At 50.7% G+C, this 26,353-nt stretch overlaps 1 protein-coding gene across 1 annotated transcript; it reads right to left on the bottom strand.

The window, feature by feature from the left end:
• Nucleotides 1-1,438: 1,438 nt before the first annotated feature.
• CYSTM1 (cysteine rich transmembrane module containing 1) lies at nt 1,439-26,068 on the bottom strand. The gene is made up of 4 exons (XM_023936223.2): nt 26,055-26,068; nt 24,883-25,002; nt 13,506-13,747; nt 1,439-1,880 (listed from the first exon to the last, which is right to left on the bottom strand). The coding sequence occupies exons 1-4, from the start codon at nt 26,066-26,068 to the stop codon at nt 1,774-1,776; spliced, it is 483 nt and encodes a 160-aa protein (XP_023791991.2). The 3' UTR covers nt 1,439-1,773.
• Nucleotides 26,069-26,353: the final 285 nt, after the last annotated feature.

Genomic DNA, 26,353 nt, shown 5'->3' with positions numbered 1-26,353 from the left:
TCCCGTTCCATTCCCTGTCCCGTTCCATTCCCTCTGTCCCGTTCCATTCCCTGTCCCGCTCCATTCCCTGTCCCGTTCCATTCCCTGTCCCGTTCCATTCCCTCTGTCCCGTTCCATTCCCTCTGTCCCGCTCCATTCCCTGGCCCGCTCCATTCCCTGTCCCGTTCCATTCCCTCTGGCCCGCTCCATTCCCTGTCCCGTTCCATTCCCTCTGTCCCGTTCCATTCCCTGGCCCGCTCCATTCCCTGGCCCGCTCCATTCCCTGTCCCGTTCCATTCCCTCTGGCCCGCTCCATTCCCTGTCCCGTTCCATTCCCTCTGGCCCGCTCGGTTCCCGCCTGGCCCCGCAGGCCCCGCGGAGCTCGGCCCGGCAGCGCCCCCGTGTGGCCGTTGTGGGCAGCGCCGGCCCGGCCCCCGCCGCTCTCCCCAGCGCCTTCCAGAGGCTCCCGGGATCTCGGAGCCGGGAGTTCCCAGGTGCTGCTGTCACCCCAAGGGTACACGGGTGCTCTCACACTCTGGACCGGCCCTTCGGTGCCCCCAGGTTCCCACCCCACTTCCTCCCACCACGGAGAGTGACCAGGAATCCACTCCTGATTCCTGACAGCTGCCAGGGAGGTGATAATGGCAGGGAAGGTGACAGCAATCATTCCCTGGGCTGGGATTTCTGGGACCCAGGCCACAGACCTGAGCTTACGGCTGCAGAAGAAGGCTCCTGAGGACAGGGCATTGCAAGGGACTCTCATCAACCCCAAACACATGAGCTTGCCCCAGACCAGAACCCCAAACTGCAGTGCTGAGCCCAGAGCGGAGCTGTACAGAGCCCCCGGGCTGCACAATGAACACACAGCGAGTGCAGTGCCCTTTGCAAACAGGGCAAGATCCCTGGGTGCTCCCAGGCAGTGCCACACAGAGCCAGTGTGCAGCAGGACACCAGGGTGGGCTTTGCTCCCAAGGCTGGGGGAGCAGCAGGGGGGGACACACCCCCACAGAACCAGCAGTGAGTTCTCCCCACTTTTCTGCACACGAGAGCTTTTTATCCCTTTTCTGGCCAGGCATGCCTTGGAACAGCTTCAGCTCTAAATCCTCAGCACTAAATTAATCCGTGGCTTTTCTCTTCTTACTCATTAATTTACCTCCTGCAAGCCTCTGCTCTGCAGCATGGGATGATGGATCATAGCTTGGGACCAGCCCTGCCCCAGGAGCTGTTGGTGCACACACACAGCAGCTCAGCCTGTGCTTCTCCCAGCTCTGCTGTCCCAGGAGCTGCTGGAGAGGGCCCTGGTTCCAGAAGGGAAAAAAATAAGGATGAAAACCTGACTGTGCTGCCCAGTGTGGGATGAGGGGCTTGGAGGTGCCACACCAAGGCAGAGTCAGTGCCCACAGACAGCACCACAGGGGATTCCCACCCTGCAGACAGATTCACTGAAACAGCCGGAACCTAGTGAAGAAAATCAACTGTTGGCTTTAATTATTGCGTACGTCTTCATCTCTAGGGCTAGGAAAATCTCAACTGGTAAATATACATTTCATCAGAATGCCTTTGGCTGAAATACACCATTAGCACATTCTTCAAAGTTACAACAAAAGTCTTAGAAATGTTAAAAAGGGCTATTTTTTTTCCTTTACTAAAATAAAGGAGTGCACCCCCCACCCCGACAAGGCGCTAGGACGGACAGACGGGAACTCTTGGCTGTGCAAAGCAGAGCGTTGATTACAGTAACAGAAAGAAGTCGGGACAGGAGTGGGGAGCCTGCATAGCACACGGTGAGCGGTGTCAGGTCAGCATGTCCCAGAGGCAGCAGCAGCAGAGCGCGGTCCAGCACGCCGTCAGGCAGGCGCTCTCGCCCGTGTCGTCCCTCCGCCGCTCCTCCACGACGTACACTGCGGGCACAGAGGGGCTGGTGAGGCACAGAACAGCTGGCACCACACACACTTGTCAGGGGACAAGAACCAGCTGTGGCCCTGCCCCCAGGTCCAGGAGGTGCCAGCTTCCCCAGCTGCAAGCACATCTGCAGCCTGTCTGTTCAGACTGGCATTGCTCAGCCCCCAGGAATGAGGAGCTGCTCTCCAACACCGCTCCAGCCCTACCACACACAGAACTGCCTCCTTCCCCAGGATGACAGTGCAGGGACTAGTCCTGCCAGGGACCGGTCCTTGTCCCAGCTCTGTGCCCCTCCTGCATGTGAGGGGACTCCCAGCTCTGTCAGGCACAGGCTAGGAGGTGGCAGTGCAGTGACACCTCACTGGCCAAGGGGCAGCTGTCCAAATGCTCCAGGTATTGCCCCATGGACAGAAACCATCTGCCCAGAGGCTTCTGGCAGTCTGCTGGGATTTACTGCTTGAGCACACAGGAGGGAGCCCCAGGTTTGGATGGAGCTCTCCAGGCAGAGCCCCCTTGAGTCCAGTGTGCTGCTTGCACTCTGTGCCAACTCCCGAGGCCCATTAGGACAGAGAAGCAGTTTGTCTCTGGTTCCTCCTCGCTGAGCCCAGGCTGTCACATCCAGAACTGCAACAGTCTGAGGGCAGGCAGGGGATTGTCCTTCCTGACAGGTCTGATTGTTGTGATCTGTGTGGAGAACGTGCCCCTCCACCCAGGAGTCCAAGCCAGGCAGGCAGCCAGTGCTGGACACAAGGTGCTGGGCAGGCAGAAGCCTGGGCAGGACACAGCTCATGGCATCGGCCTGGCCTTCCCAGGGGCTTGCTTTGTGTCCAGGAAACCATTCCCCAGTCACTACTTCAGCTCTGCAGAGCGATGGGCAGAGGATGATGTGCTCCAGCTTACATGATGCCAAAACCCTGAGAGCACCAAGCGAGGCAGAGAGAGGGAGTCCAGTACCCCACATGTCTGTGCCTGGGGACAGCCTGTGCCCGAGCCTCAGGCAGCCTCCCTCTCATCAAGGGGAATAAAGGAGAAGAGGCATCCTCTGCCCAGGCACAACCCAGCTCCAGGGGAGCCCCTGCACAACACTGCTGTCCCACTCCCTCTGACCATTCAGTCACAGCGCCTCAGCCCTTGCTCCAGCAATGGCAGGATGGAGGCACCCTTCTCCCTTCAGCCCCAGGAGGAGGTGGCAGCGCTGTGAGGGGTTGTGCTGGAGCAGAAGAGGTGCAGAGCCCAGGCTGGCAGGACCTGATGGAAACCCAGCTCCCCGTGCTGCTGCCAGGGTGAGGCTGCACGACCTCCTGCCCACAGCCCAGGGCACCCAGCCCCTGCCACACCCGCAAGGAGTTCGGTCCATGACTTGTGAGCCTGGCACCCTGGCTGCCTCCTTCATCTCCCCGAAAGGGTGGATCACAGACCCATCCCATGCTGCCCCAAGGGAAACATGTCACACAGAAGACAGGACTTTGGTCAGGCACCTCCCTCCTCCCTGCCCTCAGCCCCAGACCTGCACTCAAAGCCACGCCTGGAAGATTTGCAAAGAGAACACGGAGGCTTGTGAGCCCTGACCTTACACAGCAGCGTGTCAGCAGCTCTGCCCACTGCCTCCTCTCCATGGAGAGGTGACCCAGGGGCTCGGTCTGGGCTTTATTTTCCTGGTAGATCCAGGAGCTCTAAACAAGCAGCTCTTTGGTGTGCTTGTTTGCTCTAAGAAGGTCCTGTTACAATCTGTGGAGGCAAAGCACACACCAAATGCTCTCAGTCCTGTGTAAGATGGTGACATCTCTGTGCTGGAGCCCTGGCACAGCCCTGGCATCCAACCAGCTGTTGGATTGCCGTTCAGGCTGTCCCACCTCTGAGCCATGGGGAGCTGGATTGCTGCTACCAGAGCATTGCCATACCCAAAACTGAGGGCCCCAGAGCCCTGAGACAGCCTGACCCACACCAGAAGGAGCCTGCTCTTTACCAGCTACAATCAGCTGTCCAAGACTGCAAGAAGTGTTTGCCTGAAGTATTTATGATTAATCCATTACAAGTTTTAAGCTACAGCCAAGTGTCAGGGACATGTCGACAAAGCCTGTTCAAGGCATGTACAAAGTGCTGTTATGAAACACTTGCTGAAATATTAAATGAAATGGCTTTCCCAAGTATGGGCTGGTGCAGAGGGAGCCGGGTGTTCTCCCCACGGCTGCTCAGCTGACTCGTGTTGGATGCTGCCCCTCCACACTGTGGGTGACAGTGTCCATGGGCATCACCCTGTCCCTGTCCTGTCCCTGCCAGCCCCCTGGCACTGCTGTGGTTGTGCTGGAAGGAGCTGCCCAGGCTCGGGGCTCACAGGCACAGCTGCCCACTAACAGCTGGGGACAGGACCAGGACAGGGCAAGGGACAGCAGCCATGACAAGGCTAAGACTCACTGTGGGTTTGGGGTGAGCCTTCCTGTTAGAAGCAGAGCGCATGTTTTTCCCTCATTTCTGCTAAAAGCTGGAAGCCATTTAAACCAGCAGCACATTGTGGCAAAAGCACCTTTCTGCACCTCTGAAAAAAAGCCGTGGTACTTTAACAAACTCACTCACCTTCCAAGTTCAAGGAATGCCCCAAAGTCAGCACCTGAAATACACATTTGAGAAGTTGCTGCCTTCCACTGCAGAGCTCCTCTCCAAGGAGAGCAATTCTCGAGGGCAGCTCTGCCTCTGCCAACAACACTGCTGCAATCTGAGTGTGCACACCATCAGCACTGGAAACTTTCACACTCAGAGAGCATCTGGGCAATGCTCTGAAGAGAGACAGCCACCCCTCCTCACAGTTTGTGAAGCTTTCTTTGAAGCCACATCAATGTTTCAGGAGTTGCAGCTTTGTTGCTGTCACCACACAAATTGTCAGAGAGGTTTTAACCACAGATATTAATGCTAAACAGCTTTTCTGATCTGGGTGTGGGGCTTGCAGAGGACAGGAGAGGAGCAGGGCAGCTGAAGGGTGGTCAGCTGTTCAGTTCTACCAAAGCACACAAGCTGGGTGAACTGCTCCCAACCCAGCCTCACCAACCTGGAGACACCCTACACCAAATCTGCTCATTTTGGACACCTGACCATTGGCTTCAGGGCACCAATAAAGTGACACAAGTACCCAAGGACATCGAGAGCACGAGGCAGCAGCTTCACCCACTCCTCCCAGCCCATGCAGTAGTGCTGTACAAATGCAGTGTCAACCCCCCATATCCAAACCTCCTGAAAAAAATTCATTGGGAAGTCTTGCATATCCCATTACTGATGGCAAATCCCCCCACAGCTTCCCAACCAACTGCAACCAGCAGGACTGCATTGACAGATATCAGGTTTTCTACTGGGATACCTTTGCCAACAAAACCCAATCCAAAATCTCTGTGAGATTCCTCAGTGCCTGAGTGCCTCCAAGCTAAAGCCACCTAGTTTTCTATGGTGAGGCTTATTGGGAATCTCATCAGCTGCTTTGTACTCCTCTTTTGGCCAAGGTTGGGCACTCCACCCACCTCCTACAGCACAAAGGATCCTCATTACTATGGACAGAAGCCCGGTGGTTCCAAAAAGAAGAGAAACACGGGTGATTTCTCTTGGAGGCACTAGAAAGCACTCAGTTCTAGGATCCAGTTTTGACGGTTTCATTATTTTTCCTGAAACAGGATGGGAGAAGGTATAAACTGAGAGACCCTCCCACCTCCTAATCAGCCTTAAAGAGCGTAGAGCACAATGAATCATGCTTACCCTGAAAATTGTATCACTCCCTGTAATCACACAGCAGTGGCCTGCACAAACCAGTGCAAATAACTCCCACTTTGTTTTTAAAACAAATACTACAATACCTTCTTATTTCATGTACAGTCTACTTTATCTTGAGCATATACATTTTGCTTCTTCTCATACCTAATTGATATGTTAATCATTAGCTCCATGAGGGAATGGAATGAGCTTGTACTTTTCACCTGGTTTGCCATAAACTAAAATCATGACCTTAGACTGCAATGCCCCTTATTGCAGTGCTTTACTGGGTCTACAAGGATTGCAGTACAAGGGCACTGGTGCCAGAATCAGCCCATCCTCTCCCAGGATCCCAACACAGACATCACTGTCAAGGTACCAGCTTACCTACATGGGGGTAGTGACGGTGCCTGAGAGCCCCTGAGCTCCTCACGCTCTCCCAGGAGTCCTGCTGCACATCACAGGGGCCAGGCCCTTGCCTGGGTATCTCAGGAATGACAGGAATGACATCCAGGCACAGAGAAGCCAGCAAGGGCCAGGCTCAGTGCCTGGGGAGCAGCAGGTGGAGAGTACAGCCCAGCACCCACCACCCTCTTAAGGTGCCACTTAAGTTCTTTAAGGCAAATCCCACTGCCCTGAAGTTTACTCTCCTTTAGCCCAGCTGTGTGCCAGCACAGACCCCTCACCTGCACTCCTGGCTATGAGGCAAGGCCTGGGGCACATGAGAGGAAGCAGCAGTAAGTAATATACCAATCACTGCTCCTGCAGTCCCAAAATCCTTCCTGTGGTATCAGAATGGCTGTTTGCCATGGGAACAGCTGGTCAGAGCAGGAGCATTAAGTAATACCAGAGTCTCATCTGGGAGGGAGAGCATAGCAGAGAAAGGACCCATAAGCCTCTTCCCACTTGTCAATTAAGTGGGTTTTATCACAATCCACTTCTGCAGCAAGAGCTTTGTTTTCTTCAGGGAGCAAGAAGTCTTGCTCACCACCACTTAGAATGATTTTGTGCTGTCTGCAGCAGATTGCTAAGTCAGGTCAGCCTCTGCATCTGCTTTTTACCTTCAAACCATTCTCACTCAGGTCCTTGGAAAGCTTTTCTGTTCAGGATGGAGGACAGAGAAGGGAAAGCAAGCACAAGTGCATCCAAGGGATGCAGAAGCAAGAGGAAATCAGATGTCCTTGAGCCCCTCTTGAAGGTGCACACTCTGGTGCAGACCCAGAGCTACAGGAGGAAGGACCACCACGCTGTGACCTCCCAGACATCCCCTTCTCCTGAAATAAAGCCCTCACAGGCAGCAAGTGCAGAAGAGATTGCAGGACTGGGGAACAGGGACTAAACTTTCCTATGAGCTGCCACCAAAGCTGCTCTCTGAATGAAGCCTCCAGGGCATAGCCTGGGCACAGATGAGATCTAACTCCCTTGGCAAGGAAGGCATTTAATTGTTCTTTCTCCTCTCTGGGGGTATTTGCTCATGCCTAACAGCTTCATGCCTGTTATTCCTCAGCCCCCTGACTCCTTCCTGCCCAGAGGCTTTCACTGTGTGCACAGTCTCTACCGACACCACACTCAGAGTTCAGGAAATACCTCAGAACACTCCTGAAACAGATACCAGAGCTAGATGGAAATTCAATAGCCCACTTCCAAGCAAAATAAATCTTCCAAAGCTGCAAAATGCTCAGAACAAGTTTCACAACTCCCAGCTCCAAACACAAATGGCTACTGCCAGAGCCACCTGAGCAGAAACCAAGCGTCACGGAATGAAAATACCACAGAGTACATGTAGTTCCACCTGCAAATCCCCTCTGCCACCAGACAGTCACTGCTGACCCAGCTCAGATTTTAGCCTGGACCCAAGCAGAAACAACTGATCTACAACTACCTCACACAGGTATCAGACCTGCCCTCTTCCACAGCCACATGCCTGGGTTCAGCAGGTTTGGAAAATTCCTGCCTTTCTGTTCCCGTAAGACTCAGCAGCTCTGACACTCACCCTAGAGAGCTGTTTCAGCTTTCAGGAAGCTGAACAGGCCACATATTTCAGGGAAATCACTGTGCAGGCAAGCCAAGTGAGCACTTTCCAGAGCCAATGCTGCACTGGGAAAAGCTGTTCCCCTCTAACCAACCCGGGTGCCAAGCACGGGTTAGGGCTCAGCAGGAACCGCGCAGAAGATTTTCTTGCAGCTGAGCTCAGGGCTGGAAAAGATATTGTTTCCTCACCTGAACACAGAGGGATGGGATTAAGAGATACTTTAGATAATGGAAGTGATACTAATCAGCATTTATGGTGTATCAGTGTACCTGGGAAGGATTCAACCTCTCTAAAAGGCACAAGCATTCCTTACAGGAGTCAGCACACCTTCTGTAGAGTACTCAGGTCTCAGCAAGACATCAGCAGGCATCAGCCAGCTCTCCAAAGCACATAAACCCCAGCACATAGGTTAGAAAGTGTACAGGAGACACAAGAAACAAACTTTCCCTCAGCTCAAATGTACAGTAATTCAGGGCTTCAGATCCTACAGCCTGTTTCTAGACTACAGCAGATGAGAGACATGTCCCAAAACTACAGATTTTGAGAATTTCCTCTAATATCTTTTAAATCAGTAAAATCTTAATTTACTGTTACAACAAGATGTTTTTAACCTACTCAGCTGCAGGGCTAAGAACACAATAGTCCTCAACCTGTGTCTGTGCTTACACTGAAAATTTAGCATCAGACCTAGAGTTAAACAAGACCTGGCTTGGAGGGATTTACACAGCACAAACTTCATCTTACAAGGATCTTGCAAAGAGTGACTGGCAAGAGGAGGGACAAAGCCCAGTTTAAAGCAAAGGGAACGTGCCCCAGTGAGATCCTCCTTGTGCAGCCCCACAGGCTCAAGCAGCACAGTCTGTGCAGGGTTAGGAAAAGACTGTGCACTGTTTGCTCCCCACCCAGCCTGGTGCCCAGCTGACATAGACTGGAACAGCAGCCTCCTTAAAATCAGCCCACACTGGAGCCAGCCCTGTCTTCCTGAGACTGGTTTGTTTGAAGCATGTTTTCAGACACTGGACCTGAATTGGGAATGATTTTCTTTGCATTTGGTTTATATTAGATTATTCCCTCCTTGGGGGTGAAAAGCAGTGAAGGTGAGGTGAGACAGCAGCCCCAGGACTGCACTGTTTTTCAGCCAACAGTGCCTGCTGTTTGTGCAGCCAGGGACAGAGGGAGGGATGATACAGCAGTCCTGGAGGAGAGAATGCTGGGGTTTAAAGCATGCTAAAGAATGAGAAGCAGATAAGAGGACAACTGCCAAGATTTTTTATTTTTTTCTTTGGCAGGACTCCAGCATCTGGAGTTGCAGCTCCTGAAGGTACAGGAACAGTTAAACTAAATGCTCTGACAGACTACTTAGAAAGGGTCAACAGAGAAAAAGCCTGTCCTCCAAATTAACTCCTGCTGGGAAAGGCTCAGCTTCACATGGCGTGGGAAGCAGGGGGTAACCATTGAAAGGCTCTGGAGAGCCCCACCAGAATGATTCCAATCCCCCCCTTTCCACACAGAGACAGGTAAAGAGGGAAAACCATCCACCCCTGCAGCAGCAGGCAGTGCCTGTATCTAGGTGACCTGTTTATTCTGCAGCTGGACAAACATTAGGAGGCAGACAGCATCACTGTGGCTATTACTCTTATCGCAGCCGGCTTTGCTACAAGTAATCAACTTTCAGAAATAAGATTTCCACCCTGTGTGTACAATGGCTCAGATGCAATACTGAGCTCTGCTTGCCTTCAGTGCCTGCTGACAGAGCCTGGTTCCCTTTGGCACAGCATGGAATAGCCTCATCCATTACGTTGGCACGTATCAACAGGGAGGGAGGGGGTAGAAATTAAACTGGTCAAATTGCTAGCATCGGCTTCTGCTTTTAAAATTAGTGTGTCACTTTGCACTTTGGCTCATTCCTCTTCTTTTTAAAGCATACTGTTACCAGCTGCTTTACATTTCACCTCTAATTTACATAGACAAGAAAGTACCAGCTGACCAGTCAGCAGTTACTGTGGTTTCCTTATGCCAGTTGACAACAAGAAATTAAAATACTGGTGGGGAAATGAGGTATCTTTGGGAATGAGGTATCTTCTTCCTCTTACAGCAAGCCCCTGCTGTAAAGAACCTGCTCCCTACACAATGCTGCACACAGGAACCACATTCCTAAAGCTGTGTGTTTCCCAGCTTTGTTCTGGTGCAGGCAAGTTCTCCCTGGCCACACCAAGCACTGTGTGGCACACCTACCCCGTTCCAGAACTCATACCCACATGGGCTTTGTGTGGACAGACACAGAGTCAGCCCTCAGCCTTTGCAGCAGGAAGACTGCAGGCAGGGACCAGCACATCAGCTCCCAGAGCTCAGAAGCTGAATCAGACACCCATAATGTCCCTCAGGCTCAGCATATACGTTACCATCTCTAAAGGCAAAGGACAAGTTGTTTATCTCTAATGAGCAACAGCCAAGTCAGTTGCCAGCCCTAGAAAAATGTGAGAGGTGGGGTTTCTTTGCAGATTTTGGTATCAATAACCTGGTCAAGCCTAAAAGCCATTCATCCAAAAAACAAAACCATAAGGGCTTCTGTGCCACCTCAGCAAGTCACCAGTGAGTCCAGCTTGCTGCTCCTTCACGTGGAGAAAACACATGCTTTGAAGTGTTTCACACCCTGAGGTAGCTGGGGTGACTCTGAGGGGTGCAAGCTTGTGCTCCATCCCCTCTGGGAGAGGAACACTGGGATCAGCTGCAGTCTCCCTGTCCCACAGTGCCCTATGGGGGTGGCCACATGGCAGTCATATGGCCATCACCACTAAATCTTAACACATAACCACAAGCTGATTTCTGCATCCCAGACATCCTCGTGGCTGGCTAACCCTGCACACAGTCCAGAGGGGAACACATGTGTTCTCCTTGTGCAGAGCTGCTCTGGAGTGCAGCTTCCTCCAAAAAGCCTTTAGGTTTGCTCCCTATTCAATGGCATATTGAAAGGGTGGCAACACCCCTTTCTCACCTATTTGTCACAGAGTCACTGCTCACTGAACAGCAAAAATTTTCTGTTTCCTACCCTTAGCAGTACTCAGGTTAAGCTGCTTCCCTGTTACATCTCAGATGCAGCTTTATTACAGAGAGTGAGACGTGAGGTTTTTCTGCTTCTCCAAGGGCCAGCTGGACAGGTTGTGTCCATTGCTACTCCTCACAGGCTACAAATTAAGATGAAAAAACACCATCACCATAAAATGCTACTTTACCATCAGGTTCTGAGAGCAAACAGTAATTATTTCCATCATTCAAGACCAAAATATGGTACATAATTACTTCCACACATTAGCATTAACACATTGGCTATGACCTACAGCTTAAGAACCTGCTCTGCAGTTTGCCCACACAGTAAAATAACGTAAAGCATGGAATTTAAAGTTTATCAAATTTCCTAGTTTTCACTGTGGACACACATTTGTTCAGAAATAACCAATGTACTACTTGGAGTAGCTTAATTCATTAGATTAAGCAAAGTCATGTAGGAGATCAAAACATCCGCTCTGAAAGGAAAGCATCCACACAGTAGCTCTTCCCAGATAATTGTTTGGGAACACCACAGGAACTGACAAGCCACATGAAATCACACTAGACCAGCTAGGCTGACTGCAATGCCTTGATTAAATTTAGATGTCAATGTTTTATATTAGAAGTTCAGCCACACCAAGAGAAAAATAGCACTAGAGTAACAGATTTATAAAAAATTAGCTTTTTTAGAGATAACCACTCTAAACTAGACACTCCTGGGGTTCCTATACAAAGCCCCTTTGAAAGCTCTTTTACAGTGTCAGAGGACAAAGATCAGGTTCCAGTGTGACAGACTGGCCAAAAAGGAGCAAGGCAGGGAGGGGGGAATGGGTGTTTAACAGAAGGAGAGTGAAGAAAAAGAATGCTTTTGCAAACAAATGCAAAATTATAGCCTTGAGTTCACTTTTCAGACATTAATAAATCTGTTTAAAATAAATGTGTGCCATCCAGAGGGACCTGCACAGGCTGAAGAAGTGCAGGCAGGTGAACCTCGTGAAGCTCAGCTGGGCCAAGCAGAAGCTCCTGTACCTGGGTAGGGGCAATCCCAAGCACAAACACAGGCTGGGTGGAGAATGGATGGAAAGCAGCCCTGGGGAGGACTTGGAGTCAGTTTTGGATGGATATTGGGAAGAAATTCTTCCTTCTGAGGGTGGGGAGGCCCTGGAACAGGGTGGCAGAGAAGCTGTGGCTTCCCCATCTCTGCAAGTGCTCAAGGCCAGGCTGGATGGGGCTTGGAGCAAATTGGGATAGTGGAATGTGTCCCTGCCCATGGCAGGGGGTTGGAACAGGCTGATCTTTAAGTTCCTTCCTACTCAAACCATTCTGTAATTCTGTCACTTTTTTACATCTACTTCTGCAAAAGCAAAACAAATTAGAGGCTCCCAAAGTGGGTTCAGAGACCACCTGTAGCTGCAGGAAGGCAGTTTGAGGACAAGACTTACCAGGAGGTTTTTGATTTACGGGTTAGAGTGCTGCTTCTGCAGAGCTGAAGTTGTTTTGTTGAGCTTGGGCTCAACAAAATCAAACCCCTGCAGAACAAGTCTGGGCTCTCTGTGAAAGACACTCAAACACTTTGCTGCTTGACCCCTCCAATTTCCCAGCCTATTCATTGTGCTGGTCCACAGGTTTGTGAGCAGAGCAGAGGAGATTCAGTGTCATCAGTTCCCTGATGCAGTTTGATATGAGATCCTTCAAGCTTCCAAGGCAGCAGAATTGTCTCAAAGCCAGACTGTCCAAAGCCACAGCCCCAGTCTCCCTTCAGCCTCTGCTAGCACATCCCATTGTGTGGCTGTAGCAAAAAAGCAACACTGGCACAACCAAAGATGTTCAGCTTGGGAGACAAGGAGTTTTCCCCTGCCCAGTACTAAGATACATCTCTTAGCCACCCCAAATCCCAGGGAAAACCCTGTTTACACTTTGAGTCCATGTGGTGGAAGTGGTGGAAAGCATCATCATGCTGCCTCCTCCTCCTCGGCAGGGTTCTCACTCTGTTACAGAGGAAGTTGAACCCATGATTTGCCCTCAGTTCAAGTTCTTATTCACTCACACCAATTGTTTGCTGCTTAAATTTGGGCCCTCCTGACAGACCCACACCAGACTGTTCAAACCCACTGAACAGTCCCACCTCTCTCATCTTCTCCTTGTAGAAAGAAGGAGAAGCTCTCATCCTTTAATCATCTCCTCTGCCTCTGCTCTGACAATCTGAGCCTGCAGCAATCCCCAGGGGAGCTGTGGGTGCCAGGGCACACCAGTGTGCCATATCGTGGGGATGTGGCACACAGATCAGCCAGCTGCCAGAGGGAAGGTGCACCATCCTCCCTCCCATCCCCAGAAACCTGGGTTTTTCCACAGAATGGTAACTTCAAAAAAAACCCCAAAATGCCTAGGAATGAGTTGATCACTTGGACACTGATGGGCTCAAGAAAATCGAGGCACATTAATTCAGTATGAATTGTACATTTGAATATTATAAGCTTTAACTGTGCAGCCTTTGGCTGAAACTTATCAACCAAGAGACAGGTGGAACGAGAGTTGTGGCAAATCTAAAGCCTGTGCAACAACCTCAGCATAAGGATTCCCTTGAGGAATCAGCACTAAGGATGCTCAGCAGTATTCTCTAACAACCAGAGAGAGAACTGTGAGAGACACTACGGCAAAATAAAGCACAAAAACAAGCTGCAAACAAAATCAGCACTTCAAACAAGTCTCCAGCTCCTCCAAGGCCATCAGAACACATTACTTCAAGGTCAATGTGTACTCATGTGAGGCAAACAAGTGGCCCCGACATGGTGCAGCAGCTGCTCAGCCATACCTGTGTTTTTCGGCCCATCTGCGTACACCGGTCCTGGCGGTGGTGGAGGTGCGTTCTGCCATCCATACTGGGGATATCCTTGGTAGCCTGGCTGGCCTGGCTGGTATGGCCCGGGGGGATAGCCGGGGTAGGGGCCGGGAGGAGCCCCTGGCTGCTGTGCATAGGGTGGGTACGGGGCAGTCGGGCCCGGGCCGGGGTACGGTGGAGGATTATCGTAGCTCATGTGGGATGCAGAATCTGTCCTGAAAAAGAGGGAAACAAACAGGACAGCTGGTTTGCTTTTGTCTGCTCGTCCATGACCATATGAGTTCCATTTCAGACTGTTCTCCAGAGGGCCCTATGTTGTGTTGAGACTTCAAAATGCCTAGTCAAGCAGCAAATTTATTTTTAACCCTATCACAGGGGCAGGGATGAAGTCAAAGTGATTTCCCTAAGTGACAAAAGTTTAGCTGAGTAGGGGTAACATGCTGCTTTCCAGTCATGCATCAGCTACTCACCCTAAGTCTTGCAACAGCAAAGCAAAATCCTCTGCTTCCTCTCACGATTCACTTTTAAGAGAGATTTAGAAGCAATTACTTCATTATTTCTGTCAATATCAGAAAGGAAAATGATGGAAAAATGCAGTCTGCAGCAGGCATATTTAATAGCTTTGACAGGACAAGGAGTGAACACAAATGTCCATTACACTTCTGCTAATTGTTAAAGCCTCCAGACCAGCACTCTGGAGCAAAGCTGTATGTGAATAATTTCCTAATGACACTGTACCCCAGCACGCTGTGAAGTCTTCCAGTCATACACAGCTGAATCATTAAGCAGCCACAAGGAATCAGGGCCTTGGGCTCAGCCTCATTCAAAAAGCAACATTAAAGACCTTAGAGAGCTGATGTTCATAAAACCCATGTCATGTATTACTCATGGCACAGCCATTGGAAGACAAGACTGTCACAATACTGCAATTTTAATGAACCTCTAGGCAGCATGACTAAGCAAACCATTTCTTACATTAGGATTCTGGAGCTTCTCCCTGTCTGAGAAACAGAAGTGTATATTAATATCCTACACATTCAGGAATCTTCCTGCCTGAAGCAGCTGTACCCTGCTATTTCCTTCCCCTATTAAAGGGTGCAGACAGGTCACCAGCTCCCCTTTGCTACACTGCTCCTCCCACATGCCACAGGGACAAATACCAGAGCATCATTTGCCTCTGCCAGGCTCGCTGCTGCTGGTTTGTAGTGGGAGAGGCTGGTCAGCAGGATCCCCTCTGGATGGCACTGGGATGGGCACTGGGCTGGGCAGCAGAACCCACTGGCACATCCAGCGAGCTCTGCCTGATGCAGCCCCGAGAATTTCACCTTTGCACTGAGCCCAGTGCCACGTGTGGGCACAGGCCAGCAGCCCAGCCCCTGGGCTATGTTTAGCTGCTGCAGGCCCTGGCAGTGTGCAGCCAGCTGTTTGTTTACAGCCTGCTGCTCCTCAGAGCCCCTCCCCGAGGAAGGATCCCAAGGCTCTCGCTTGTTTACACGTTGCTCCTGCCCGAAGGTCACCAGCACGACGATGCCAAGTGGCACCGCAGGGCTCTGCCACGCACAGAGCCCAACTGGTCCCAAACAATGCCTGGGATCCAGGGGCTGCTCCAAGGAGACACTGAGATGCCCTTGAGGCTCACAGGCAGCAGCTGTCGCTCACCTGAATTCATCCTAGTGCTCCTCTTGGTGTGCCAGGGACAGTCACAGAATCACAAACACGCTGAGCTGGACAAGGATCATCCAGCTCGATCCCTGGTTCTGCACAGACACCCCAAAAATCCCACCCTGTGCCTGGGAGTGGTATCCAAACACTCCTGGAGCTCTGGCAGCCCTGGGGCTGGGACCATTCCCTGGGGAGCCTGGGCAGTGCCCAGCACCCTCTGGGGGAAGAACCTTTCCCTGAGATCCAACCTGACCCTACCCTGACACAGCTCCAGCCATTCCCTGGGTCCTGTCACTGGTCACCAGAGTGAAGACATCAGTGTCTGTCCCTCCTCATCCTCTCACAAAGAAGTTGTCCCAGCTAACTCCTAAGGCAGTGCTGTACCCTGCACATGATGTTTCTAATGGCTTTGTCAAGAATTTTAACTGCTTAACCAATGCCAGGGATTACAGGAATTTTATTTATGCTTTGTTTTTTTTCCCCCACTGCTAGGCCAGCCAGACCACTTAACTGCTCATTTTAAAACTGACAAGCACAACATACACTTAACTCAAGGCTCTTTAACCACTACACTGCAGTGCAACGCCCCTACCAAGTCTCCAGCAAGGAAATTCTTCCTTCAGGGAGGCGGAGAAAGGCAGGCAGCAAGCCCTAAAACTCACTTCAATGAAATCAGTTAGAGAACTGGGACACACCAGACCACTAATGCTCACCTAACCCAGAAAATCATCCCAAAATAACATCCAAAATCAAGTTTCCAGGGAAAAACAAGGCCAGAGCAAGCATGTGTGTGTATACCCACAGACCACTGCGTGTGGCAGAGTAACCATTTGGTGTCCAGCCATGGCCCAGGCAAGCCTGTGAACCCCCTGGATTGCTCAGCCTCCCTGACCCAATGCTGAGCTGCTGTTCCTGCTCCTGGCACGAGGGGATCCAGGGCACTGCTGCCTGCCTTGTGGAAAACTGCCTCCTGCCCCATCAGGAGGTCACCCTCCTGAATTCAGGAGTGCCCCAAACCAAGGAGGTGGCATGTGGAAATTCCCTGTTCCAAATCAAAGAGCCCCAGCCCATTGTCTGCTCCTTGGGCAGGGGACAACTTCTCCATCCATGTTCCCCTTCTCTGCTCAAGGGTGTAATTTCGCACCCTAGGTACAAATATATGTGTTTTCATACACACACAGAGAAGGCTTTCAAAGGCAGCAAACAACAGATCATGTTTTGTTTATAAACCTTAAGAACCCCCTGGGATTAGCTTGCTTTGATGAGCTCTGTCCAGCTCCAGCAGACTCATCTGGATTACTTCAGTTTTTCAAAGTCTTCCTGCCCAAGAGGATGATCAACTCAGCCCACCCTTTCCAGGGAAGGTCAGTCTTCCCTTCTGTCCCTTCATATGCATCAATTAATTTATCTACATTAATATCATTAATATTTTAGTGCTGAAATAAGGTTTAACAGATGCTGTGATTCTTCAGCTGGCTGTGGACTCAAATTCAGTCAGTAGATGACAAACTCAGCCATCCCACTGCTCCCCTACCATGGAGACTCATGCTGGGACCCATCCTTCTTCATCAGGACTGGCCATTCAGTCCCTTTGGTAGCCAAGCAGGGAGCCTGCCTGGCCTCTGTGCAAGCACCCAGCATGGGAACATGCCAGAATCCCTTTGGAGCCCGTGGAGCCACACACATGGTAACAAAGCAGAAAGGGCTGAGATGGGGATCAGCTATACCTGTTAAAGCTCAGAGACTCCTGAGAGAGTATGGTAAGAAGAGACCCTGGTTAAAACCAAAAAATCTGCACATCAGCTGTTCTGCAGAAATGTCTGCGAAACAGAAGGAGTTAAAAATCCAGTGGCTTGAGCAAACAGGGAAGTGGCAGCATAGGGAACAAGAAAGAACCACTAGTGCTCTTTGTTTACCAGCTCCGTGTCAGCCGTGTCAAAAGAGTTTTTGAAGAGAAGGAAGGTTTGGAGTGGAGGCAGTAACTGAGATTCCATCTGCTGATATGGGAGAGGTACCGAGGGGAAGACTGGCCAGAGCCTACTGACAGCTGTACAGAGACAGCAGAACAGAACAGAAGATAGAGATTAAGAAGAGCATATTCCACAACTGAGGGTAAAGTAACACAACTGAGATTAGGCAAGAGATAAAAGAGATGTCCAGCATGAACACTTCCAGCAGCCACTGGGGATTTGTCTGTGATGAGGAAACTCCTGAAGAAATCATCAGGGCATTCAGCATCCAGGTGGTAGTTGTGGGACTTAAGTTTTCAGAAAGAATCTTTCCTTGGCCCCCACTGCCAGTCATTGCTACACACACGCACATCCCTTCTTGCCCTTTTTGAGCTGTGTGACAACACTGAGACTTCTTTCAGTCTCATGACCTCATACATGATTTTACACACTTCCTAGCCCTATTTATTCACATGGGTATGTGTTTGCATGGCTGGACTTTGAATCATGGAGCAGATACTTTTCAGAGACATACCTGAGCTCTTAGTCAAACGTATCGCTGAACTTTGCTGCGGGTTCTCACCCCAACCAGTAATTCTGTGTGAGCTGCAACCAGGATCAACCCCTGTGAGGTTGCATCAGAAGCAGTATCTGTGGCTTTCCTAGTCAGCACCTCTCAGAGGCAAAGCTCTAGAGAAAGAAGCCAACCACCAGTAAACCCCTTTGCTTGCCATGGCACTGCAGAAGGTCCAGCAGGAAGAGCCACCATAGGCTCTTGGTCCCTGCACAGCCTCACAAAGAGATTTCCTTGCAAACAAAGAGATTTCCTTGACTGTCACTAAGCATTTTCCCTGTCTCTGCTGCTTAACAACAGAGAAATTGCTAATCCATCTGAAGAGAATGGCAAAGCACATTCCTATTCCTCCTTTCCACCGAATCAGTACTTTTGCTAAGGGGCAAATTCATTAGTACATCATTGTTTCCTTAAGTTATATTCAAAGTCCCGTGTTCCACACTGCTGAGGAAACATTATCTCCCCTACCCCAACAGCAGGGTTTCATTTTTAAACAAGCTGCTTATCATACTTATCAGCCCAGAAGGCTGAACTGCTGTTCAAAGGGTCTGCAAAGCAGAAGCCACTGAAGTACAGTGTTGTACAGAAAATGCACACGGCATCAGATGTGCATGTACACACAGAGGTACCAACAGGCAAAAACCACCATCCTATAGGAGAATATCAGTTCTTCTGCAGCTGTAACCTGGCTCTGGCTAAAGGTTACAGGTTTAAACCTGGCTCAGCAAAAGGTGCAAGTACAGAACTATAATGCTTTGCATTCACTGCACACATATATATATTTAGCTTGTCAATTTTGGCAACCAATCCTTAGAGAAACAAATTTCACCATTAGGCTTTGAAAAAACTTCTGATTGCATCACACTTACTGCCTTGTACAAGGCCAGCAAAGCAAGGCAGCTGCTATAGAACTAGTCAGTCACTGCTCCTGATCCTCCTCTTCCAGCACACTCATGAATTTATTATCTTTTTCTTTCTTCAGGCATCTCTCCTGAGCTGAAGACTATCTGCTTCAACAGAGCCTGCAACATTCCTTGATTATTCTTTGCAGCCATTGCTGTGCCTTATAGTGTTCCCATTTGTCTAGGAAGAAGCAGGCAGACTCTCTTTGCACAGTGCCACAGCTGCTTTCTGCTTCCCACCCCTTTCCCAGCCCATTCCCAGGGCAGCTCTTGCCATCCATCAAGCTAAAAACGGAGCTCAAGTTGCACTGTACGTAATTGCAACTGCAAGATCCTTCCAAGTGGGAATAGCTCCTGTAGAGCCTGTCACTGCGCACGTACAGCTCAGCACACTGCTCATCCAACTGACAGCACACAGTCTCTTCCACAAGTCTCTGAAAACAGCCTCACTTCCAGCCTGGGAAAGTCTCACCATCCACAAGTTGCCACCTTAAAACTAGGAAAAAAGGAACAGGAAGCCTAATTTAGATGGCTGCTGGCTACGTCACTCCACAAGTGCAGCCCTGTGGCACAGCCTGGGGCCCTGGACAGGGAGAATGTTTGGTCAGAAGGTGACATGATGCATGAAAACAACCAAGAATGAAGAGAATAAGGGAAAGCATGATGGAAGAATGCTTTTCTGTTAGCAAAAGGGGTGCCCAAACAAAGACCCCTCAGAGCCTGCCAAGATGACCCAGTTTCACCCTTTTCCCTCCTCCAAAGGGCCACGTACAAGGCTGGTACTCCCAAACATTCCTTGAGGTCAGACTAATTACAGCTACTGTAATTATTGCCCAAATGACTGGAGAGCAGTAGGAATCTGCTTCTACCTGTTGGCACATTGTTACCTTGGCAAAACTGAGGAAAGTACGCATAAAACCATCTGTATTTTTACACAGTAGGTGTTCACAGGTACTAATCCACTTGCAAAGAAATACCAACCCCTATGGACAGCTGCCTGCAAGTCAGACCCTTCAAATGCAATCTCCAGTGCAAGCAAATCTATTAAATAAAGAACTGTGCATGTTGGGTGAGGGACAATCTAACCAGGGTGCTGAAACAGGGTGAAACACCTTTTCTTGCATAAGGAACAGCGCAAGAAACAGCCCTATGAAAACAAATAGAGAGATTAGTAAATAAAACAAAAAAACAAACCAAAGAAAATCAGCAGTCTGGAACACAGGAAAAAAACCCATACACAATGACCCAAAACCAATTAGCAGATTTCTGGAATTTAAAGGCGAGAAGTTGCTTGTTTTTAGGACAGCAGAACAATCATTGCACCTTGTGCTGATGTAGTCAGGAGGAATCACGGTTTGGGTATGGCAGGTATTGATTCAGTCTTTGCAGAGATGAAGATGGAGGGCACGGTGAGAGGCCAGACCCTGAGAAGGACAACTGGGGCACCCTGATGTAACCCACCCCTTCCAATGCCTGCAGCGCTAGGGAGCAGTTTTCCAATACAGAGCTCTAATGGAAAGTACATTTAACATCAACAATCCAACTCCTGGCAACCAGCCTAGCATTTAAATTACATTTCATATGAACAGTATCCAAATGAAAAAGAGCACAAGTGGCTTTTAAATGGCATTGGCTCTGTGTTTCTCTCTTACCGGCTTATTTGTCAGCTCCATTTAGTGATTGTATGAAAGGTACGTTAAGGATAAATTGTAAGAGATTCCATTCTTGCTCAGTTTGCTTCCAGGAAAAGCTTCCTCCCTGGTTTGCCCTCCCACTTCATCAGGTAGCTCCTAGAATAATAGCTGAGGGGGAACAAGAGCTGCCCACCTCCTCCTTTTCTGACAAAAGCTGTTTGAAACTACTTTAATTTCCAAAATGCAGGTCTAGGAAAAAGCAAAAAGCCCAGCTTTGTGCTGTAAAAGGAAAAGCTAAAACTCACTCTCTGTTCATTTCCTTAAGAGGTGTCCTGGACTCCAGCACACTCACAGTCCCTGGGAAGAGGGGCATTTCCTCATGTTTAGTTGAGTGGCTGCCAGGCACCTCCTGCACAAAACAACTGCTGCTTGTGTGGCTGAAGCCATCAGGTCAGGCACTGGTTTGGATGAACAAGCATTTAACCTTCCTGAGCCAGGTTTTCCCTCCTCCTGGTATCCTCCAAGCCCGCCAGAGATGTTAAGTGTGCCCATGTGTGAAAATGGAAAGTGCAACTGATGTTTGAGGCTGAGGCTGGTGTCTCTACAAAGTGTCCCAGCTCCCCAGTCCCATCTGCCTTCTTAGCAAAACCATTATGGATATGCACATTTCCAGGTGATTTTGGCTGCAGAAACCAGGATTGGATCAGCTCTAAAGGGATGTCATGCTGACAGTTTTTGCCTCAGAAGTAACATCTCTGTGGAGCTTCACAGTCACAGATCTCCAGAGAACTCTTACCAATGCACCCTCATTCCCACACAGGACTGTGTGCTAGGATTTTCCCTCTTCAGACAAATTTCAATGTCTCGTTATTAGCAAAACACAAACCTCTTCAGAAACACTACCCATCATTTACTGCCTGCCCACTGTCTACATACATGTTCTGGCAGAAGGGAAGTATGAGCTGACATCGTTCCTACAATCAAAGCATTAGTAGAAAAAAAATAAATTCAAATACAATGCCCTGCTACTGTTATTACATGAACTGCAACCTTATGGGGGAAAATTGTCCAGTTTGCCAGACATCTGATGAAAGGTTTTAGAAATCCTTTAGAAGAAATGTACTTTAACACTAGGAACTAACAATTACAAAGATGGAAAGCATCACTTCACAGCCCCTCAGTGGTGTCAGCCATGGTACTTGTTGCTGACACACCAGGTGAGACTGCCCAGGTACAGCAGTGCCTGTGGCAAAACACACCAAAAAGCAAAATCCTTCACACAGAAATAATTTCAGAGAGAAGCATCAACATCTTGATTTCAGGTTTTGAATGCTTTAGCATGCACTGCTCTTCTTCAAGTATTTTTATAATGTATTGCCTTAGATAATTCCAGAAATACATGACTACAGTTTGCTGTTAAAGTGGTGTACTGAGTCTTTTAAGGTGCAACAAATATCAAACCAACAAAAAACTCCATGAAAACATCTGATTCTCAGGTAAAACTAGGCCTGCAAATAACAGTTAAAGCAAGCAGCTTTGTTGGTCTAACTGAGAAGAGAACATGAAACAAACAATACGACTGGCAAGAAAATTAGTAAGCACAGATAATACATTTGTATGTTATTCAGATGGTGTTCCGGCAGCTTTCCAGCCATGGAACAGCAGCAGTCTTTCAGAACAACTTCCCCAGCTCTGAAACACTGGTGGATTAAGTGGAAGATACTACCCAGAGCACAGTGATTTTCTGGCAGCACACAGCTCTCAAAGCACAGTTATGTTGTAGTGTGCAGACAGAAATACTGGCATTTTCTACAGCTGAGATCTCATTACTGAGAAAGAGATTTCCATGATAGGCTGGAAGATGGAATGAGGCTGAGATTTCTCCACCCCCTCCATGTTTTCTCACTTTTTCTGCTTTTCCATAGCTTTCATATGGCTCTAACATGATGCTTTACTTTGCTTGTAGGGCATATTGCAAGAATCCTCTTTAATTCTGCTTGTCATGGGCCACCCCCAGATTCTCCCAGTGGTCACCAAACCAAGAAAGCCTTTGCCTTACCCTCTCAGGGACTGAAAAACTTCCACACATCAGTGGACTGCCCTGAATAGCCGGTAAGACCAAATAATACCTGAAGATGTTATAATCCTAATGTGGAAATCTCTCTCTGATATTCAAGTGACAGAAACAGCAGCTTTTGTTCAGCAGTGGTGGTGCCTGGCATAAGGAATAGGACAGACCAGATTGTTCCAAGGAGGTCCATTCCCCAAAGCCCTCTGCAATCCCAACCAGCTGTGGGCAGGCACTGGAGCACGGCACTGCTCCCTCCCAGGACAGTGAGGTGATGGCCCTTCCACACCAGGGGATCCCAGCTGGGAAGAGCTCCCAGGATACAGCTGTGAGGGTAGCCCAGCATCTGCACCACTCAGCAGGGGTGTGAAGCCCTTCACCCCAAATCCTGAGGAAGGCAGCCTCTCCCACGCTGGGCTGAGCAGGCTCCTGCAGGGAGCCAAGAGCTGCAGGCAGGATGCCAGGCCTGGCAATAGCGACCGTCTGCTTGAATGACTCGGGCTCCTTCCTATCTTTCCCTATTCCCAGAAATGACGGTGCTATTTTCTACTCATTGAGCCATTGGGTTTGAGGTCAGCAGCAGGAAGTTGAGAAAGGCAGGATATGCAACCCAGAGAGTAGAAAATATCAATACTGATAGCAGGGAATGAGTAAATCTGCTCATTCAAGGCACCAGCTCCTGCTAGAAGTTTTCAGGGACCCCTGAAGCTTATCAGGTCCAGCTGTGCCACAGAGAGATCACAGACAGGGGACAGGAGAAATGCAGACCTGTTTCTTGAAAATCCAGAGTTACACAACCTTGCTCTGCTGTCTTAGGGAAAAAAACCCCAAAAAATCAGATAACATTCTTCTGATCCTGCACAGAACTACCCTGAGAACAGGCAGCTCCTCTGTGTATGGTACACAAAGCCCTCCAGGTACTTCTCTGTCATCCCAGTGCAATACTATGAGCAGGAACATCTCTACTTACACTCACTGAACACCTCTGGTTTTCTGAGCAGCAAAGCACTGCCAGCTTGAAATGTAACATGGACACAGGGCAGAGGAACAGCAGAGCTCTCTGCTCTGACTGAGACGAGGACACCGCCTTGCAGGGGCTACTGAGCACACACAGAGCCCCCACCCATGTCAGAGCCACTCCTTCACAGTCTCCTCTTCGACCTCTGCTGCAAGGACACCCACCAGCCTCTGCAGATTATCAGTTACAGCTCTCACACCATTCTGGGAATGACAAATCAGTATTTAACAAAGATGGCCTTTATAGCACATGAATAAGAGGCAGAGTGTAGCAGACTTTGTGCCGTAGAAGTTCCTGTGCTTGGTTAAATCACTATTCTGCGCAATAGAAGATTATTATCTAACATGCACATTAATCCCTGACTGCCCCCAAAAAGCACTGAAATACGATCAGAAAAAATTTATAAAGTCTCAGTGTTTTCAGCCTCCTCCTCAGTCTACCTGATACAGTAATATTATTATTATCATCATCAAAAATTTCTAAGAAGAGTCACTTATTATTTAAGCACCTGATGAGAAATACCCCATTGCTAGCACAGCAGCACTTCCCACACCTTGTATCCTATCACTGTATTTACACAGCACAAGGAGAAGGCAGCAGCTCAGCACAGTCATTATAACTCACCCACACTCACTACCTTACCCAGGCTTACCCTATTTACAATCAGGTTGTTCACACACATCTCGTAGTACAGGCATCAAAAGCAAAAAGCACCTCTTTTTTTCCTTTCAGATAAAGCTAAACACGAACCTGAGATGAGTGGGACAGATCTTGGCACTGGCCTGGACAGAGAGGGGCTGTGCCCACTGCCATCAGAGAGGGTGGCAGATCCATGCGGCAGAGGACAGGAGACAAGTCCTCTCCTTCCCTCATTCTCCTATTTCACCGTGACATTTAATTATCCAAATGAGGTGTCCTCAGCTAAAGGAACAAGGAACGTAAATCCAGGACAACCATAATGGCTTTTAAACACACGATGCAGCACTATTATTTTTACTCCGGCTGCTGCCATACCTCTGGCTCTGCACTACATTAGCCTCAGCACCAGCACCGGCCGTGCCCACCTGCTCTGGGTGCCCGCACAGCCCCGGCCGGGCAGCACGGCGTCCCCGGGGCCCGGGCAGCGCGGGGAGCCCCGGCCCCGCTCCGCCGCTCCGGGAGCTGTTCGGGGCACCCTTCCTTCAAAAACCGCATGGCCAGGCAGGGCTGGGGGACGCTCCTGGGGGCTTCACTGGGCCCCTCCTGCCCCGAGCCCTCCGGACGCTGTCCCCAGGGCGGTCACCCACCGCGGGCTCCCAGGGACGGGACGGGTCCGGCCCTTCACCCCGGGGAGCCTCCCTCCTCATCCTCCTCATCCTCGTCCTCATCAGCCCTGCGCGGCTCCGCGCCCGGCCCCGCTCTCCCCCCATCCGCCGTAGCTCCCACCCTCCCGGACCGAGCCGAGCCGAACCGGACCGGACCGGACCGAGCCCGGCCCAGGCCCCCCGGCCCCTCACGGAGCCCCGGTACCTGCGCCCTGCGCGTCTCGCGCCGCCGCCCGCACCTGCTGCGCACCCCGCGGGACGGTGACGTCACGGGAGACACAGACCACGCCCCCTCCGAGCGGGGCGGGTACGTCACTGCCCGGGCCCCTCCCAGGGGCGTGGCCACACCAGGGGCGTGGCTGGAGGGAACGAGCAGGGCGGCCCCGGGGCCCGTCCCGGCTATTGCCCCTGTCCCTGTTCCTGCTATTGCCCCTGTCCCTGCTACTGCCCCGTCCCTACTACTGCTCCTGTCCCTGTCCCGGCTATTGCCCCTGTCCCTGCTACTGCCCCTGTCCCTGCTACTGCTTCTGTCCCTGCGCCAGCTACTGCTTCTGTCCCTGTGCCAGCTACTGCTCCTGACCGTGTCCCTATCCCAGCTATTACCCGTCCCTGTGCCAGCTACTGCTCCTGCTTCTGTCCCTGTCCCAGCTATTGCCCCTGTCCCCGTCTCAGCTCCTGCTCCTGTCCCTCTCTGTGCCAGCTGCTGCTCTTTTCTCTGTCCCTATCCCAGATATTGCCCCTGCCCCCGTCCTTGTCCCAGCTACTCCTCTTGTCTCTGTCCCTGTTCCATTCCTGTCCCAGCTATTGCCCCTGTCTTTGTCCCTGTCCTAGCTACTGCTCTTGTCTCTGTCCCTGCCCGTCGTGCCCCAGCTATAGCCCCTGCCCCAGTCATTGTCCCTGCCCCAGTCATTGTCCCAGTCATTGTCCCTGTCCCAGTCATTGTCCCTGTCGTTGTCCCTGTCCCCGCTGTTGCCCCGGCCGCTAGCGGGGTCGGAGGAGCCTGCTGCAGCTGGAAGGACCCGCGAGGCTCCGGCCGTGCCGTGGGGAGGGGAGGGGTCCCGGCAGTGCAGGACTGGCCAGGGGTTAAAGCCAAGGAAGGACGGCGGGCTCAGGCTCAGGCTGCTCGGGACAGGGGCCAGCAGCAGTGGGACCCGGAGAGCCTCCCCCCACCAGGGACCCCCGGGCAGGGCAGGGGCTGGGCTGGGCCCCACAGCTCCGCTCTCCCTTCCCTTCCCCGCGGGGGCAGGACGGGACACCTGGCTGGTGACGGGACCTTTGCACGGGCGCTGTCGCCTTCTGCTGATAACGGGACTCGTGCGTAGGAGAAGGTCCAAGCACAGAGCCTGGGAAAGCGATTACGGGTTTGCCCAGATAAAATAGGTCAAGGACGCAGGTTGGAGTGTTCAGTCACCGTCCCTGCCCCATGACCGTGACTCACGGTGGTGGCCAGCAGCGAGGGGACAGCAGTGGCCACCTGTGGAGTGACGCTGTGCCGGGGGTGTGGGGTGGGCTTGGGGACTGTGGTGGTCCCCAGGGAGTGGAGCAGCATGATCCTGCTGCTCCTGTGCGTGCTGAACCCAGCTGCTTTTTCTCTACCATCCACTCGTAGATCTAATCAGGCCAGCTAAATGCTAGGTCCCTAATGAGGCTCAACCAGGAAGAAATTATTTAAATTAGTTATGTGACATGCTATATTCTTGGGCAAGAGAA

Source organism: Cyanistes caeruleus, chromosome 15 (genome assembly GCF_971803275.1).
Source record: "Cyanistes caeruleus chromosome 15, bCyaCae1.hap1.1, whole genome shotgun sequence".
Classification (NCBI taxonomy): domain Eukaryota; kingdom Metazoa; phylum Chordata; class Aves; order Passeriformes; family Paridae; genus Cyanistes; species Cyanistes caeruleus.
Note: the sequence above shows the minus strand (reverse complement) of the source record. Positions and strands in the feature narration are given on the sequence as shown.

What these genes read in the sequence shown, in the direction of transcription:
- CYSTM1 (XM_023936223.2), bottom strand. An exon ending in TCCCGCGGGGTGCGCAGCAG is followed by an intron (nt 13,748 to 24,882) that starts GTGCGGGCGGCG and finishes CCTCTTTTTCAG; the next exon opens with GACAGATTCTGCATCCCACA. An exon ending in AGATGGGCCGAAAAACACAG is followed by an intron (nt 1,881 to 13,505) that starts GTATGGCTGAGC and finishes CTGTGCCCGCAG; the next exon opens with TGTACGTCGTGGAGGAGCGG.